This window comes from Sinohyriopsis cumingii, chromosome 1 (assembly GCF_028554795.1).
Source record: "Sinohyriopsis cumingii isolate HCF-2022 chromosome 1, ASM2855479v2, whole genome shotgun sequence".
Lineage (NCBI taxonomy): Eukaryota > Metazoa > Mollusca > Bivalvia > Unionida > Unionidae > Sinohyriopsis > Sinohyriopsis cumingii.
Window position 1 is genome coordinate 169522545 of NC_142961.1, and position 20270 is coordinate 169542814.

At 39.4% G+C, this 20270-nt stretch overlaps 1 protein-coding gene across 1 annotated transcript in view; it reads left to right on the plus strand.

Annotated features, from left to right (window-relative positions):
* LOC149808360 (uncharacterized) overlaps positions 1-20270 on the plus strand; it is a 181087-nt gene that overhangs the window by 101377 nt on the left and 59440 nt on the right. Inside the window, exons 25-28 of the mRNA XM_089976137.1 lie at positions 9215-9397; positions 9782-9877; positions 12591-12747; positions 19913-20059. Coding sequence (XP_089832263.1) covers positions 9215-9397; positions 9782-9877; positions 12591-12747; positions 19913-20059 — 583 coding nt within the window. The remainder of the gene's footprint in view (positions 1-9214; positions 9398-9781; positions 9878-12590; positions 12748-19912; positions 20060-20270) is intronic.

Consider the following 20270-nt stretch of genomic DNA (forward strand, 5'->3'; position numbering starts at 1 on the left):
AAGCAGTTGAGGAAGTTCAAGTCTGCCACAGTATCATGTCTTGATAAATAAATATTTCTGCATATATGTAGTGTTTTATTTTTATTTTGTGAACTTGATATAGTGTAGTATTGATGGTCAGAGTGGATGGAGTGATCAGAGTGGATGGAGTTATTGTCATGGTATTTTTCACGAATTCATGTCCAAATTCACAACTTTTTATCCCTATTTTCACTAATTGTGAGCCTGGAAGGTTGGCAGCTATGGAAAACAATCAAAACAGAAACACAGTGCAACAGATGAGGATGCCATTAGCATTCATGCTGATGTCACCCTGATAATGATTTCCCGTTGAATGAGTACAACAATCCAGGATATTGTCAACAGCTGCAGCCCTCAGCTCCACCTTTGCCATCTTTGGATCAAATATCAAATATCCCATCCCAGAATAAAGAACTGGACATCATGGAAGATAAAATAGCACTGTTCTGCCATGATCAGACTGCCATATTTTTCAGGATGCAGCAAGTTGCAACCATGGCCAATCTTACCTTTAAAGTGAAAGTAGGGAACGTCTTTGTCCAGTATACCTACCCAACATCAGAACTCTGGCACTCTCATAGATTAGCATATTCACTATAATGCCACTGGACACTCAGGGCATTTCTATCCAGTTTAGTGCCCCAGTATCCACATGATATGGAACCAACTTGTTTACATACCACTTTTAGGGAGCACCTAATTAGTGATCATCTGGAAGTTAAGTTATCAATTTGAGGACGATCTGTGGGATGGTTGGCTGCCACTTTAGATTGTCATCACGAGTACCATCTCAGATTGAACAAGAGGTTCGGCATTGCCACATTCTTCCATAGATGATGAAGTATGCTCACAAGCTCCATCTTTGGTGAACTTAACGTTGTTGAGGAGACCCTGCTTCTCCGGTATTGACTGAAGATTATCACCTGAGTTTTGTCCACCTCAACCTTCACCATCAACAGCTTGGTTCAGAGCTCCAGCTCTTGCTAATCAAAAAGATGAACTAGCCTTCAAAATGCTACCCCATTCTGGTCTTGTGGCTGACTTATGTGGTTGCTTATGGACACTTGCACTATCTGCCCCATTCTGGTCTTGTGGCTGACCTATTTGATTACTTATGGACACTTGCACTTTGCACTATCTACCCTATTCTGGTCTTGTGGCTGACCTATTTGATTACTTATGCACACTTGCACTTTGCACTGTCTACCCCATTCTGGTCTTGTGGCTGACCTATTTGGTTGCTTATGGACACTTGCACTATCTACCCCATTCTGGTCTTGTGGCTGACCTATTTGATTACTTATGGACACTTGCATTTTGCACTATCTACCCCATTCTGGTCTTGTGGCTGACCTATTTGATTGCTTATGGACACTTGCACTTTGCACTATCTACCCCATTCTTCTCTTGTGGCTGACCTATTTGATTGCTTATGGACACTTGCACTATCTACCCCATTCTGGTCTTGTGGCTGACTTATTTGATTACTTATGGACACTTGCACTTTGCACTATCTACCCCATTCTGGTCTTATGGCTGACCTATTTGATTGCTTATGGACACTTGCACTTTGCACTATCTACCCCATTCTGGTCTTGGCTGACCTATTTGGTTGCTTATGGACACTTGCACTATCTACCCCATTCTGGTCTTGTGGCTGACCTCTTTGATTACTTATGGACACTTGCACTTTGCACTATCTACCCCATTCTGGTCCTGGCTGACCTATTTGGTTGCTTATGGACACTTGCACTATCTACCCAATTCTGGTCTTGTGGCTGACCTATTTGATTACTTATGGACACTTGCATTTTGCACTATCTACCCCATTCTGGTCTTGTGGCTGACCTGTTTGATTGCTTATGGACACTTGCACTTTGCACTATCTACTCCATTCTGGTCTTGGCTGACCTATTTGGTTGCTTATGGACACTTGCACTATCTACCCCATTCTGGTCTTGTGGCTGACCTATTTGATTACTTATGGACACTTGCACTTTGCACTATCTACCCCATTCTGGACTTGTGGCTGACCTATTTGGTTGCTTATGGACACTTGCACTATCTACCCAATACTGGTCTTGTGGCTGACCTATTTGATTACTTATGGACACTTGCATTTTGCACTATCTACCCCATTCTGGTCTTGTGGCTGACCTGTTTGATTGCTTATGGACACTTGCACTTTGCACTATCTACCCCATTCTGGTCTTGGCTGACCTATTTGGTTGCTTATGGACACTTGCACTATCTACCCAATTCTGGTCTTGTGGCTGACCTATTTGATTACTTATGGACACTTGCACTTTGCACTATCTACCCCATTCTGGACTTGTGGCTGACCTATTTGGTTGCTTATGGACACTTGCACTATCTACCCCATTCTGGTCTTGTGGCTGACCTATTTGATTGCTTATGGACACTTGCACTTTGCACTATCTACCCCATTCTGGTCTTGTGGCTGACTTATTTGGTTGCTTATGGAAACTTGCACTATCTACCCTATTCTGGTCTTGTGGCTGACCTATTTGATTGCTTATGGACACTTGCACTTTGCACTATCTACCCCATTCTGGTCTTGGCTGACCTATTTGGTTGCTTATGGACACTTGCACTATCTACCCAATTCTGGTCTTGTGGCTGACCTATTTGATTACTTATGGACACTTGCACTTTGCACTATCTACCCCATTCTTCTCTTGTGGCTGACCTATTTGATTGCTTATGGACACTTGCACTTTGCACTATCTACCCCATTCTGGTCTTGTGGCTGACCTATTTGATTACTTATGGACACTTGCACTTTGCACTATCTACCCCATTCTTCTCTTGTGGCTGACTTATTTGGTTGCTTATGGACACTTGCACTTTGCACTATCTACCCCATTCTGGTCTTGTGGCTGACTTATTTGGTTGCTTATGGACACTTGCACTATCTACCCCATTCTGGTCTTGTGGCTGACTTATTTGGTTGCTTATGGACAATTGCACTATCTACCCAATTCTGGTCTTGTGGCTGACCTATTTGATTACTTATGGACACTTGCACTTTGCACTATCTACCCCATTCTTCTCTTGTGGCTGACCTATTTGATTGCTTATGGACACTTGCACTATCTACCCCATTCTGGTCTTGTGGCTGACTTATTTGATTACTTATGGACACTTGCACTTTGCACTATCTACCCCATTCTGGTCTTATGGCTGACCTATTTGATTGCTTATGGACACTTGCACTTTGCACTATCTACCCCATTCTGGTCTTGGCTGACCTATTTGGTTGCTTATGGACACTTGCACTATCTACCCAATTCTGGTCTTGTGGCTGACCTATTTGATTACTTATGGACACTTGCATTTTGCACTATCTACCCCATTCTGGTCTTGTGGCTGACCTGTTTGATTGCTTATGGACACTTGCACTTTGCACTATCTACTCCATTCTGGTCTTGGCTGACCTATTTGGTTGCTTATGGACACTTGCACTATCTACCCCATTCTGGTCTTGTGGCTGACCTATTTGATTACTTATGGACACTTGCACTTTGCACTATCTACCCCATTCTGGACTTGTGGCTGACCTATTTGGTTGCTTATGGACACTTGCACTATCTACCCAATTCTGGTCTTGTGGCTGACCTATTTGATTACTTATGGACACTTGCATTTTGCACTATCTACCCCATTCTGGTCTTGTGGCTGACCTGTTTGATTGCTTATGGACACTTGCACTTTGCACTATCTACCCCATTCTGGTCTTGGCTGACCTATTTGGTTGCTTATGGACACTTGCACTATCTACCCAATTCTGGTCTTGTGGCTGACCTATTTGATTACTTATGGACACTTGCACTTTGCACTATCTACCCCATTCTGGACTTGTGGCTGACCTATTTGGTTGCTTATGGACACTTGCACTATCTACCCCATTCTGGTCTTGTGGCTGACCTATTTGATTACTTATGGACACTTGCACTTTGCACTATCTACCCCATTCTGGACTTGTGGCTGACCTATTTGGTTGCTTATGGACACTTGCACTATCTACCCCATTCTGGTCTTGTGGCTGACCTATTTGATTGCTTATGGACACTTGCACTTTGCACTATCTACCCCATTCTGGTCTTGTGGCTGACTTATTTGGTTGCTTATGGAAACTTGCACTATCTACCCTATTCTGGTCTTGTGGCTGACCTATTTGATTGCTTATGGACACTTGCACTTTGCACTATCTACCCCATTCTGGTCTTGGCTGACCTATTTGGTTGCTTATGGACACTTGCACTATCTACCCAATTCTGGTCTTGTGGCTGACCTATTTGATTACTTATGGACACTTGCACTTTGCACTATCTACCCCATTCTTCTCTTGTGGCTGACCTATTTGATTGCTTATGGACACTTGCACTTTGCACTATCTACCCCATTCTGGTCTTGTGGCTGACCTATTTGATTACTTATGGACACTTGCACTTTGCACTATCTACCCCATTCTTCTCTTGTGGCTGACTTATTTGGTTGCTTATGGACACTTGCACTTTGCACTATCTACCCCATTCTGGTCTTGTGGCTGACTTATTTGGTTGCTTATGGACACTTGCACTATCTACCCCATTCTGGTCTTGTGGCTGACATATTTGGTTGCTTATGGACAATTGCACTATCTACCCAATTCTGGTCTTGTGGCTGACCTATTTGATTACTTATGGACACTTGCACTTTGCACTATCTACCCCATTCTTCTCTTGTGGCTGACTTATTTGGTTGCTTATGGACACTTGCACTATCTACCCCATTCTGGTCTTGTGGCTGACCTGTTTGGTTGCTTATGGACACTTGCACTATCATAGTTTCATTAGACTATTTTTATTTTAACAAACACCACGGTTTCACAGACACCCCTGCAATAGACAGAAACATTACAGGCCAAGGAATATAAAAACCCTTCTCAGTATGACTAGGCTGGAAGTCCTTTAATGACAAACAATATTTGGTCTGGAATGTTGTGGCAGTAGGCTTCATGTTGGACTTGATGGCAACCTTCCAACTGGCATATAGCATAAGACAGTTTATCCTCTCCCACCATGACTACCACTGGACATGCATGCGGAATCTTTCTCTCAAATGGCATTGGTACTAAACACAACTGCACAGCACACTATCCAATACATTAATGGCAGTGACAAATCTTCAACTTGTAGAAAGGAATACAGTATTATCCACTTATGTAAAGGACCACTAACAACATCAAGTATTGATTGAAGCCATTTTCTTCTAACCTCATTTTCAGTGTCTAGTTGGAAGATATAATTAAGCAGGCCACAAAAGAAACAAATTTACAACAGAGACTATCAGAGACTGAGGAGATGTTTTCAGGCGAATAATCAAAATGATAGAAAGAATATTTAATTTTCACTCCACCAACAGATTAATGACTACTTGTTTTTACAAATCCAATGGCTAAATCACTAACTATGGCACAGTAGAGTAGTGTTCATTTTGAGCCCATGGATCTAATGGCCAGTGCAAAATGGAAACACCAAGGTGGGTATTAAATGCCACTCAGGAGGGAGACTTTGCTATCAGCATGTATATGCAAGATACATATCTACATATTTTAATTCATAAATTTTCAGAAATTGCTGCAGTTTGTTTTTGCTGTGGCAGTTTGCCAGTACAGGCTCACCCTTTTGACATCAAAGGGTAACTCTCCATGATATATGACACATTCAGGCACAATGGCAGAAATATTGATCATGATAAATATATGTCATTCCTGCTAGCCAATTTTGATTGGAATAGACCAAAATTTCTCACCCTGTTTCCAAAATAGAATCTGTTCTGGGTCTTAACATGACACAATTGAGAGAAATTCAAGCTCTTGACCACACCTTGATGAAGCTGTTTCTTGATTGCTTCAGCTTCAACATATAGGGTGAGTGAGTTACATGCCTTTTCAGTCATCTCAACTGTCCTTAATTCAGATATTATGGTTTAGTGATCCTTGTGATACAACCATGCTTAGTAGCCAAGAACTAGTCACAGTCTAAAGTGCTCTCCGTTACAGATCACTGCCATCTCACCTCTGTTTGCGTGGGTTCGAGTCTCGGATTCAGCCAGTGTGGGTATGTGAGAAAGCTTGCCAGTAGCTTCTCATGGGTCGGTGGTTCTTTCTGGGGTTTTCCCGGGTTCTTCCTCCACCATTAATTCTGGCCATCATGTATAGCCTATCTTGTGCTGAAAAAATGCCGTTAAACCCTACAACAACAACAACAGCTAGTCACAGTCACCATCACTGGGCAGTAAGAGAGTTGGTATCTGTAGATATGTCAAGAGCAATGACCACACAAGAGGTAATCCTGTCTGTACCCTCAAGCACTACTTGAAGCACATGGAGAGAAGTCATGACAACCACAAAAGACTCTTTCTCCACATAAAGGCAGGATTTCTCCTCTCAAGCCTATCTTCATGGCTTATGTGGGTTATATGTTACTCTGAAATCTCAAATGATCAGAGCTACATATAAGGATTTCAGAGTGATCTCTGTGAGCCACATTTTTCAGTGCCAGATATCATAGACCCTGTTGACTGGCATGCAGATTAGGCTTTGCAGAGACAAAACATGGATCTGTTTGGTCCTGTGGCTGTGGCACAGAAGGCTACCGGACCCAATTAAACCAACACAGCCTCATAGCTTTGCTAGATTCACCAGTGAATTTTGACAATAAGAAGATTTAAGTTGTTGTTGTTGTTGTTGTGGGGTTAAATGCCATTTTTAAGCACTCGATAGGCTATGCATGCCGGCCAGTATTAATGGTGGAGGAAGAACCTGGGAAAACCCTGGGAAGAACCACCGACCCACGAGAAGCTACTGGCAAGCTTTCTCACATACCCACATTAGCCGAATCCGAGACTCGAACCCACGCAGACAGAGGTGAGATGGCAGTGATCCGTAACAGAGAGCGCTTTAGATCACTTGGCCACTCTGGGCCCCAAAGATTTAAGTAATCATCTTCATTACCTGATGGAGCAATCATGGATCAGGTGACCATAGGCTGTATTGCTTTAAGTTGGAAAGTGGGGAATCATTCTGATAGGGAATACAATGTTTCTTCCCTAGAAGGATACCTGAGGTATTGGTAGGATACTCAGCATTCCTTCATCCTATTACCTATTCTCCTAATGTTAATGTGATCCGGGAATGTGTTCAATTTTTCTAGTCAATTATGTTTCTCTAAGAATACTTACTTGATCACATTACTAACTCTCACAACCACCCCACATTACAAACTTCCTCATTGGTACTTTGCACAGCTTAAGATTAGTGACACCTGTTGGTGGCAAAGGGGTGTAATAGGCAAACATTATTACCCTTAGTCTATAAGTTAAGGACAGAAAAGACGAATCTTTGCCTTTTAGAAGGGGTTGGATTCAGGAGGTAGCAGTCTTTTATTACTAATGTTTATGTGATCAAGTATGTTTTTTATGTGAAACATTTGCTGGAAAAAATTTTTAAAAATTTTGTAACATGTATCATTGATAATACTTACCCAATCATAATAGAGATAGATCCTCCCAGCCTCCACACATTTAAGTCCTACTAGGAAAGCATACATTCTATTTTTGTAGTAACTGATTTGATATGAAGCTTTTTATCAAGAGGGATCATTCTGTCTGATGGCCACAACAGAAAACATTTACTTCTCATAGCTAAAATCTTTGGCTGCGATGGCTGCATTTTGCAAGGTAATGGTAAAATTTCAAAGATATTATGATTATTGAAGAAACATTTTACCAGGAAAAATGATTTCCTGTTCTAACACATCTGTTCAGTTTTGCCAGAGACTTCTGTCCTGTGCCATCCCCTCGAGCTGACTCCAGGTGTAACCCATCTTAGTGCCATCCGCCTCAAGGTCATATCACCAGGTGTTTCTTTGTCTGCCCCTTCTCTGCTTGCCTTGAGGGTTCCACCTCAATGCTTGTCTGGTAATGTTGGTTGGTGGCTTATGTAGGATGTGTCCTATCCAACCCCAACTTCTCTTCTTGATCTCGTCTTCTACCAGAAGCTGGGAGGCTATCTGCCACAGGTTGGCATTGCTGATGATGTCTGGCCAGCAGATCGACTTGGTGGTTATCCAGGTCTCTGCTCCATGCATTAGGAATGACTTCATATTGGAGTTGAACAGTCTGATCTTGGTAGTCAAGGGAAAACACAAAGATTAATGTAATAAATTTTCTGAGGAATCAAATGTCAAAATTTTAAGCAGTAAAATTTATAATGTTAGAAACATTAATGCCATTGAAAATGTTATGACTTTCTGTGACCAGTGCTAGGAAGAATACAAATTTCCACTACTATTCAACAAACCTTTGTAATGTACTTTATTATGTGGATACTGGGGCAGAAAAATATGATGACCTTAAACCCAACACAGTCAAATTTAACTTCAGGCACCCAGCCTTCTCAGAGATTGCATCTAAATGAACAACCAGATTATGGCTGCTGTTAGTTTATGAACACCATGTTTACTTTGATGTAAAGTCATTAACAGTAATCTCTGAATTGTTTTTTCATCCAGTAATACTAAGAATAGATATGCCAGATATCACCAGTGTTTACACATCTAGGGATTCTCACTATTTAAATATATAGGTTCCTCAGGCCAAACTTCTTTGATCCAAGCACAATGATCTTTACATGCCCATCTGCTTGCTTGAATTGACAAAGCAAAACAAATTATCACTGGTCAGAGTTTCCCATTGCAGTCAATCAGATTTACTTTTCTATAACCTATCAGGTGAACAACACATAAAATTCAGCCGTAAACAGGCATTATCTACCAATCAGCTGATGAGACAGATGTGATGCTTTATAACATAATTCCGCATAATTGAAAATAATAAGAGATGACTTAGGTGGAATTTATCAAAATGAAATAAGTAAGATTTTCATGTGCCAGCGATGTGACTGAAATGAATTGGAGCTCAAAATAATGTGCCCTGTTCTACCATGTTCTTGTTAATATTTATGTGTGTTTTTGTTTTCAAGTGGTAATGAATTGTGTGACTTGGATGAAACATATGGCAATGTGTGCCATAATGTGTATTCATTGGCATATCCTATTATATTATTATACCTTTAATTTTCATGGAGGAGTTGCATTTTATAAATAATACCATATGATTCTTGCAGATTTTTGAGACATTGAAAGAAAATAACATCTCAGCCTGTCTTACCATTTGTAAGAAATTCTTGGAGACACTCAGTAATCAACAGGATGTGGTATTTGTGGCAAGCTACATGCTGAATCAGCTGATCTCACATCTCAGTAGTCATGAGGTGGATCAAATCAGGCTTACCCTTATTGGAGCAAAGGTATTTTTTATCCTGTCATAACCCACCCAGCGTATTACAAGTATAGTACAACTTTCCAGTTTGACTGCAAGCAAGGGGTGGGGATAATAAGTACTGAATGTTCTACACTATCACATGCATGCATGCACTCACATGTACACACACACACACAGTTCAGAGGATGCACTGTAAATTGATAATTTCAGTATGTTGGACCATTATGTCATTGTCATGTTCTAGAAATACACATTACATTCTTTTATCAGCTTCAGTAGTGTGTGTCTTACTATAATTACAGTTTTATCTCTACATAAATTGATTTAAAAAAATTCAAAGTAATTGTTTGTTTTTTCACAGTGGGATATTTATTCATCAATGAATTTGTGTTTCCTTTTCTCCTGCCAGATGCTGCTGTGTCTCCCCATCTCTATGCGGTCAGAATATTCCCATCTGGTGACTCACCCCACATTAATTCTTGAGCAGCTCCTCATGAACATGAAGGTCAGTCATATTTATTAATTTATTTACTTTTGTCAGGTTTTGGAATTTTTTGCCCATAATCTTGGTTAGACTGTCTGTATATTGAAAATCAGTTAGGTCTATTGCAGGTTTGCATACTATATACTTTACACTTTTCATGTGTGTGTGTGTCTGGACTAAAATAATAAATAATCTTTAATTTGAGAAGTAAAAAATACATTGTTATGTCTTGTAACTTCAATTCAGTCATCAATAAAGCAAGTTGTATCATAATATAATACAGCCGTAGAATTATTGTTGGAGAATTTTAGTGGTAATTACCTTTTTTTAAGAATGTATGTTCCTGAAATAGTATCACATTATGTAGATAATCTTGTGATAATAATTACAAAAAAAATAATTGAAGATATATTTTTTCTTGTCTAAGGTGTGTGAAATTTTGGTTTAATGGATTGTTTTTCAATAGACTTTATTATTATAATGGGAAAAACTTTACTCTCTCTCTCTCTTTCTCTGCCACTCTTTGACAGTTTTGTTACTTGGCATCAAAAGACAATCAAACTGAAAATAAGAATAATCCGTTTCATTTAAGGGAGATAACTCCATCACTCATTTGCTGGAAAATCTAAATAGGTTTGGCTCTACAGTTTCGTATTTTGCATAGGGTTAGAAATTTAAAGAAAAAGAATTTCCCCAGCTTTCCTCACTGGTTATACTGGCTATTTAAAAAAGACCTTGTTTATCTTAGGTATAATTCAAAGAACCTTTAATTCCCTTTATTTTGGTGTATGATTGAAGGATGTAATTTGGGTTATAGAGTATACAGCTTGGCCTTACTCCAGATGTGCACCTTTCAAAAAAGTGCTAGCTGCACTTGGTCATTTTCACTTCCTGAACTTCAGAGGTAAATTGTATAAAAAAAAAAGAGCCGATAACTTTTTTTTACATTTGATATATTTGGTAATTCATTCATTGTACTTTTAGAAGCTGGTATTGTCTAGTCTAGCAAAATTCATTTTCCCTATTTTAATAGCTGCTATGGATAGTGTACTTTAGACTAATTCAGACTGATTTTTTAGCACAAGGGAGTAGTCATTTTAGTTAGCAGTGTGTTTAAATCATGTACAATTTCCAAAAGTACAATATCCAGAGAAATGTCATCCATGTTACATTAATGTAGCATATAGTTATGCCAACATTCTCTCCATTGTGCATGTTTTAAATGCAAACAACTTCACCTTACGTCACTCTCTCAAAAGTACATAATAACTGGTGAGCACCCCCAAATGAATATCATTTAATGTGTAATCTGCAATGCACAGTCTGGCTTTGATATCTTTTTCTAATCTGATGTATCTAACAAATTAAACTCCACTTAGTTTATTTGCTTGTAGAACCACAGTGGAACCAACGTTCCCTCTAAGCTGCGCATGCACGTGCGCACGCACAGCTGCTTAGATATCCCCATGCAGCTGAATTGTTCTCCACACAGCAGATCAAAATTACCAAATATTCAATCCAACATTAATGATAAAATTATCGTAATGCTTGCACAGTGCTGTGCGCATAGCACGCACATCTACCATTTGCTTAGAAGGAACATTGAGTGGAACCCCTCAAATCTGAGACCTAAGTAGACCAGAATTCCTTCAAATTTAAGAAGCTTTCTGGTTCTGAATTTTGCTGTCATTACATACAGATCACTGAACTGAAAACTCCCAAAATAAAAAAAAATTCACTCTGTATTTTCCATTTGTTCATTATACAGTGGAGCCTCGTTAATCCGGACACATTCGTTCCCAGCGAATATGTCCGGATTAACGAGTTTTCCGGATAATTGAATCATGCACATTTTTTATTTTATGATATCATCACACCGTATATATGTACATGTATATGCTAGATTTAAATGTAATGTACTGCATATTCAATAATGGTTGAAATAATGAATACATCTATTAATTTGTGTTTATTTCACATTATTATAACATGTGCTTGTACGTACATATACAGTAAATAGAAGTTTAGACAATTAACACATCAAACACATCACACTATGTTCATGTACATGTATGTACTGTACATACATTTATTATGTCAATTTCCTGAAGAAGTCTGTAATCTTTGTTTGCCTGGATTCTTTGAAGCCCTATACTGTCCACAGCTTAAAAATGTCAACTGTATTTGCACAGCAAACAATAAACTGTGATTGTTACATACAATTGGTAAACAACAAAGAGGCTTAATGACACTTTTAATTTATTTACCATATGTTATGTCAAAAAGTGTGGATGATTTGATCCCAGTGTGTTTATTTAATTATTAACACCCCCATCGGCGACTAGCTAAAACAGACATTGTTTATACAATCGCTGGTTACAATATGGTCACGCTACTTAGTTATTGATAATGGCCATAGATTCTCAAGGGCTTCACTACTGTGTTTTATGTATTATTCTTCTGATTGTATTTTCACATATGATTTTTCGAATTTTCTTATTTTTGGACAGATTATTTCCAGATTATCGAGACAAGTTTTAATGTAATTTTACACTTTGGTCCCCGATTTTGATTTCTGGATCCAGAACGTGGATTTCTTGATTAACGGAGCAAATTAACGTTTAGGAATTCCATTCCCTTTGAATTATGTCCGAATAGCGAGGTTTCCGGATAAACGGAGTCTGGATTAACGAGGCTCCACTGTATATTGACACCCTATATCTGTAATTTCCAGCCTGACCTAGCAAGTAAAGCTTACAAGACTGTGCGGGCAGACTTCTCTCTCATACAGAGCCCCACTTTCAGCTTCACTGGTGAGCAGTTTAACAAGCTGGTGACCACTTATGCTGTCAAGTCACTGGAGTTCACCGTGGTGCAAGTGGTTGATAGTGGTAAGGATTGGTTTGAGACAGGTAGAAATTTCACCATTTTAAAACTGTAAGACCATCAGTAAGACTGCTTATCAGCACACTTTTAAGACAAGAATTTCAGCTTGCAATGCACTTTCATGTATTTTCATGACATAGCTGTATTACCATATATCCTCAGTTATCAGTCAGATCCAGCTGCAAGCTGTACAGACTTAGATCCACCATAGCATTATGCCCTGGCAGATCTGGGTCTCTGCAGTGTTTTTTAGTAGTAATCAGTTGAACAAACAACAGATACCCAGGTCTACACTACATCATGTGATGGGAGATCAAGGTCCATGAAGTTTGTAGGGAACAATCAGTAGAACAAACAACATAGACCCTGATCTGCTGGTGCATTATGTGATAGCAGATCAGTGTCTATGCTGTTTGCAGTTTGACTTGACTTATACAAGATTACGTGTGGCATATTCTGCATAAACTAAAGTTGTAGCAGAATTGTTCAAGTTTGTAACAGGCCCTTGAAACATATCCTATTTCTATGAAAGAACTTTCAATTATCTTTGTCTTACATGATTCCTACTTTACTAAGACAATGTTGTTGTTGTTGTTGTTGTGGGGCTTAACGCCATTTTTCAGCACACGATAGGCTATATATGGCAGCCAGTATTAATGGTGGAGGAAGAACCCGGGAAAACCCCAGAAAGAACCACCGACCCACGAGAAGCTACTGGCATGCTTTCTCACATACCTGCATTGGCTGAATCTGAGACTCGAACCGGCGCAGACAGAGGTGAGATGGCAGTGATCCGTAACGGAGAACGCTTTAGACCACTCGGCCACTCGGAGCCCCTTACTAAGACAAAATAAATGGAATGTTTGATTAAAATTATTTAATATGTGGGTATCTGATAATCAGGTTTATACAAGTTTTTGGTGGCAGATTGAAAAGTTAGAATGATACAATCTAGGAATTTATCTCAGATTTAGGTCTACAAAATAAATTTCAGGCAAATTTAACTTGGGTTATAAGAGATAATTATGTTCTTGGATCATGTGGTGTCCTCAAGGAAAAGTATCTGGTATTGTTGTTCAAGGTCTAAAAACATCCTGAGAAGGTTGCTCTTGAACAACCAGTTTAAAAACTGTTGATAGCATGGAAGAATGTAAGTCAGATTCAGGGCTGGGACTTGTGGGATTTGACATGTAGGGGTTGATACATTTTTAACAGAATGACAAGGTAGCATTTATCTAAAAATTTGTTTTTAGTAGGCAACATTTGTACTATAGAACCTTGCCTAATTACAACACTGGTGTTAAGATCACCCTGTGAAAATGAGTGAAATTCAGTGTGATGAATATTTCCCAAAATATTCATTTGAGATCATTACTACAACCATCCCTATCTGCATACCATGTTTCTCAAGTCTATTAAAGAGTCTTGGATTTTATTTATCATTACCATATATACTCACTTATACATCCACTCCACCTGAAAAAAACATAGATCCTGATCTTCCATCACATAATGCACTGGCAGATCTGGGTCTATGTAGTTGTTCTACTGATTATTCCTAACAAACTGCATAGACTCAGATCTGATAGCACATTATCCAGCGGCAGATCTGGGTCTGTGCAGTTTTTAGTTGGACTTGACTTATAGGCAAGTATAGACAGTATTTATTGCATGGTTATTTAACCATCTGTTCATTTGATGTGGATGAATTGTCAAGGCGTTTATGCTAAATAACCTTTAATCTGAAAAACATCATCATAAACAACAGTGGTTTTTCTTCTCGTTCTCAGAGATATTTTGTTTTACAAATCCATCCATTGTTGTAGGCATATTTATTTTGCAAATCATTAGTAAAAGACATGAAAGTGAAACTTTTTATGTTATGTTTTTATATGTCTTTCTATGCTTAGTCCAATCATACATTCATCTTCAGTTTTGATTAAGGTAAATCATAGTGTTTTTTAGATTAAATTCAGTCTAAAGATTTTTACTTTTTTCTTAAATATGGTGCCCAATCATATTCCGTAAGAGAGCTTCTGCTGCCTCACAAATCCAGCCCTCCCAGATAAAACTTCTTAGCTTGATGAGCTAAAAGTTGTTTGCCCACCTAGGTGTGGTCAGGCAGAGTGATCTCCCCTTGATATAGGGCTTGGTGACAAAACCCATGTTTATCTCAGTTTCTACTTCTCCTCATGCTGAGAAGCATGCTTTCAACATGAGAGACCAAGCAAAAGCCAGAATCAACGTTGATGCAAGTTGGAGAAGTGCTCACTTCACAAGGGGAGTATACTCCATCTATATTAACAACTTGTCTCTCTTTCTATCTTGACAAAGCTCTGCCTTTACAATTTTAGCCACACTTTGTAATCTGTACACACTGAATTGTACTTTGTTGCTCATGGATCATGACTTTTGTTAGCAGCAGACCATGACACTCTTCACCATCTCTGTCTCAGACAACTCACAAAATGTCAGCATCAGCTCATGCAAACAGACAACAATGCTTGCTCACAGGCTACTACATTTCTTGATTTCACTATGCTGTGACAAAAATCAACCTTCAGAGTTTTGAAGCAGTTTTCTGCCTTTTACCTTGGGAGTTCTGCCCTTCTCCTCCTACCTTATCAACCACCTGGACCAGAGCTCCAGCATCTGTTGATCTTATTATGAAAAGGAAGATTCCAACTTCAATTACTTCTTTCTGTAGTCTCATAGAATCACAGCCATTTGTAACTTTTTTACATCAACTTTTTGTTGGTGGTTCTATGTTTGCCATACACCTGTTTTTAATTTGGAAAACAGATGACCAGGCCATCAAAGCTATGTGGATGAGAAAACCATATTAGATTTGTATCGATCAAACATCTTTCAGTGACACTCACCACTTGGTCCACAATGTAGTAACCATGGACTTTATGATGGACTTGGTATCGATGGCTGTCTTTCTACTGGTGGAACAGAGCACATCATCTCTTACTCCAAATTCCACAATACATGCATAGAAGTCAGTCTCCTTGGCTGCTCAGCATACCTTAGTCAATGCTGTTACACCAGCTGCAAATCTACAAATGGTGAACAAGATACTCTGCTCTCCACCACCACCTTCTTTGAAGATCATCATAAGGTCAAACTACAATCACAACCATTGCCCTCTAGCCTACTTTAACAGCCAGATTCATGAAGTACGCAAACAAGCCACTAAGGAGACAAATTTTCCCCGCTCTTCAACTGCAACATTGATACAGGGATGATTCAGGAAATCAACAAAAGGAACCAATGGAAATGACTCGAACATAGCTTGGCAAGTCATCCTGTTGTAGTTCCTCATGTCAAATAACATGCTTCTTGTGAACAACCGTGGATGAAATACAGGGAAGTAGCTATCATGTACACCAAATTTCTCTACATGACTGCCTCCATATCTAAACAAAAAGACATTGTCTCCACACCATCCTTCTCACAGATCCTGGTAGGAAGAAAGCTTCTGTTTGCTGCTGCTGAATGGGACAAGATTTGCCACAATGATTGCTGGACTCAACATATGGTTTATGGAGGACTCTGCTTCACTTTCAAAACACCTCCTCTGTCCAGAATCCCATCCACTACAAACATTCCAAAAAATTCATTCAAAGCCACCACTTGCAATAAGAAATAAAACACCTTCTCTGTAAAAGACTGTGGAAATTGTGTAAATTTAAATTCCCCTGAATTTTATTCCAGACTTTTTGTATATCTTGCCTTTCTCCTTTAATAACATTGTCAATTCCAAGCACTCCTATTTGAACTCAACATCAGCCTCTGGGTCTTCACTTGTCTGATGAACCATGTTATTTCTCATGCCTGGACAATCTCCAAGGTAGAAACATCATGTTGCCTGGATGACATCCTACAAAACATCAGATGTCTTATATATTAAAACACTATATGATAACCCTTGTCACACTCTTTACAATCAGGGATTCTTCGTCAACAAGGACAAATTTGACCTAATGCCATCTCAACAGTTTGTTCATCTAGATATGGAATTCCACCAAAAAGTTAATAGAGTATTCTCCCTCAGGAATGGGCATTGAAAATCAGGAGCATGGTCACTTCATTACTCCTAAAGGGATTCTCTCTCCACATGGAAATTCATTCAACTTTTAGACTTGCTCATCACAGCAGCCAACTTGGACCTCATCATCCTAGGTCCCCTTTATACACACCCATTATAGATGATTCTTATATCCCAACGGAGGCCAGATTTTTGCACATTGGACCAACGTCTCCCCATTTGCACAAATATGAGGTACCATCTGCAGGCTTGCAGTGACCTCACTTGGCTCACAGTGGATATACCTCTACAAGTATAACTGCCGGAGATCACAGTCTGTATGGATGCAAGTACACACAGTTGGGAGGGGGCACACTTACTACTGTCTTTCCAGGAGGCCAAGGGAGTGTGATCTCCTTAGGACCAGCATATAATTATTCTTGAGAAAAAGGCCATTTTGAAAGCCTTTCACTGGTGGCAGGAAATTTTAACTGGAAAGGGAGTTATCATTCTGACAACTCCATGATGGTGACTTATCTCAAATGGCAAGGTGGATCCATGTCCCCAGACCTTGCATAATGGTGTGGGACTTTATATAGTGGTGTTGTCTACAACAAATCCACGTCCTTGTTCATCATACTCCTGGATGCCTAAATGTAATAGTAGATTCTTTGTCCCAGAACAATCAGCTGACACAGATGGAATAGTCTCTTCATCACTTGGTTTTTACTCAGATATGAACCCGATGGGAATGGCCATTGGTGGACCTCTTTGTGACAAGGTGGAATACCAAGCTTCAAGCTTTGTCTCTCCAGTCCCAGATCCCAGTCCTGGACAGTATTGGCGTTACCCATAGATTGGAATGGTCTGGATGCATATGCCTAGCTTCTGACACCAATAGTGATAAGAAAATCAAAAGAAGCAAAGTGTTGCCTCATTTTCATTGCAACACTATGATGGGAGAAATTATGGATTAACGACCTCCTCAATCTCACAACAGAAATTCTTCAGAACAATAGTAAATTTTGCCCATCTATTCAAACAGCCACAACAGCGGTTGTTTCACATCTAACCCAGACCTACTGAACTTGCTAGTTTGGATCATATCAAACAGTCCCTCAGAAACAAATTGTTCTTGCAACCAGTCATAGATAGAATATCTCTGGCACGAAGGCCCTCCACCCAGAAAGCATGTGAAAGCAAATGGAAACTCTTTAAACATAACACTTTCTACCACTACAGGATCTATACTGAAATATATAACTTCCTCCTCTAACTCTTCAGCAAGAAAGTCAGACCAAGCACAATCAAAGATTACTACTCCATGATCACTGACACCTTTCATCATCATGAAAGAAAAGATCTTGGACAAAATAATTACTTATCTGTGATCCTCTCCAAAAGCTTTGGCTTTTTGTCCAATTGGAACATATCATAGGTATTAACCTGGTTGAACAAACAACATTTGAACCATTTTCAAAGGCATATTGGTTCACCTTTCATACTGGACCTTCTTCCTTATCACATTGGTGATGGCATGCAGAATCAGTGAAATACATGCTCTATCAGGGGACCTGAATTACTTGCAGTCATGACAAGATGGCCAATTTCACAGTTCCCTCTTTCATCACCAAGAACAGGCTTCCATCCATGGACAACCAGACCTTGGTACTGAAATCATTGTCTACTCTAGACACTTCTTCTCAAGCCACCTTCAAGATCCAGTACAATCCTTGAAGTGGTACCTTAAAAAGACACAACCATTGTTTCAAGGGATATAATGCATATTGAGAAATAAGAATGATGAATTGGTTATGCATTTTGGCTCATGAGGTTAAAACAGTTGTCACAAGCATCACCTTTGACTGGAACTCTTTTCTAAATGACATTGTTCATGCTGTGGAATGGAAATCTGAGTCCACATTCTCCAGTTTTCACTCAGAGGGCTCAACTCAATCTGTCAGGGCCTTTATGTGGTTCAACAGGCCACCGTCCCAGGTTGTTTGACAGCTTCATAAGAAATTTTATTTCCCTTTATGAAGCTGCTTACCAACAGATGGATTCTTCTCCAGCTGAGATACCTAGAAGCTGTCTCACATACCTTAGGGACTGGAGTTCTCATCTCCAGGGTAAGGGGATGTATCTACATCCACCTCTTGTGTATTCTCCTAGGTATTATGATTGGGTAACATTTAAAGGAGAAACTAATTTTTTCTGGCAAAATATGTTTCTTCACAAATACTCACCCAATCATAATACACATACACCCTCCCAGCCCCCTAGTAGTTACATCCGTATAGAGAGCATGCATTCCGCTCCAGTAGTAACTGAGATATTCATGTGTTTTGCCTCCAATCCCAACCCAATATCAAAGGGAGATCACTCTGCCTGACTGCCACCTGGGGACCCAAGTGGCTGAGTGGTCTAAAGCGCTCACCATTCCGGATCACTGCCATCTCACCTCAGTCTGCGTGGGTTCGAGTACAAGGCTTGGCTAGCGTGGGTACGTGGGAAGCCTGCCAGTAGCTTCTCGTGGGTCGGTGGTTCTTCCCTGGGTTTTCCAGGGTTCTTCCTCCACCAGTTATACTGGCCGCCATGTATAGCCTATCTTGTGCTGAAAAATGGCGTTAAACCCTAGAACAACAACAACAACAACAGCAACTGACTGCCACCTAGGTGGGCAGATAACTTTTGGCTCTTTTAGCTAAAAAGTTTTATCTGGGAGGGCTGGATTTATGAGCTAGTAGTTCTCCTAAGGTATTATGATTATGTAAGTATTTGTGAAGAAACATTTTACTAGATAAAATTAGTTCTATCCGAAAAAGGTAGACTTGGCAGAAAGTTTGTTTTTTGTTTACAATTGAACCATATAACAAACCATAAAAGACCAGTACAAATTGTTTGCACAAACAAAAAACTGTTTACATTGCATGTATTATGATTTCATACATACTTGATTTATTACTAAATATATAGTACTATGCTTTACCTGAAAAAGTGCGCATTCAAAGTACATGATTAACAGATGTAACTGTATATATTCTTCACAGACAGATGTAACTGTATATATTCTTCACAGACAGATGTAACTGTATATATTCTTCACAGACAGATGTAACTGTATATATTCTTCACAGACAGAGAAAGGAGCTTATCAAGGGCCTCATCTACATCAACTGAACGTCGGGATATTGATGGGGAACAAAGCCGAGCAGGCAGCCCCCAAACTCAACCTTCCTACCCAGAATCTATACAGATCAGACGAAGAAGTGCTGACTTTATTTGTAAGTGTTGTATAAAGTCATTTATGGAGGAGTAATGATTTAGTTTGTATGTGTTGTATAAAGTAATTTATGAAGGAGTGCTGATTTTGTTTGTATGTGTTGTATAAAGTCATTTATGACGGAGTGCTGATTTTGTTTGTATGTGTTGTATAAAGTAATTTATGAAGGAGTGCTGATTTTGTTTGTATGTGTTGTGTAAAGTAATTTGTGA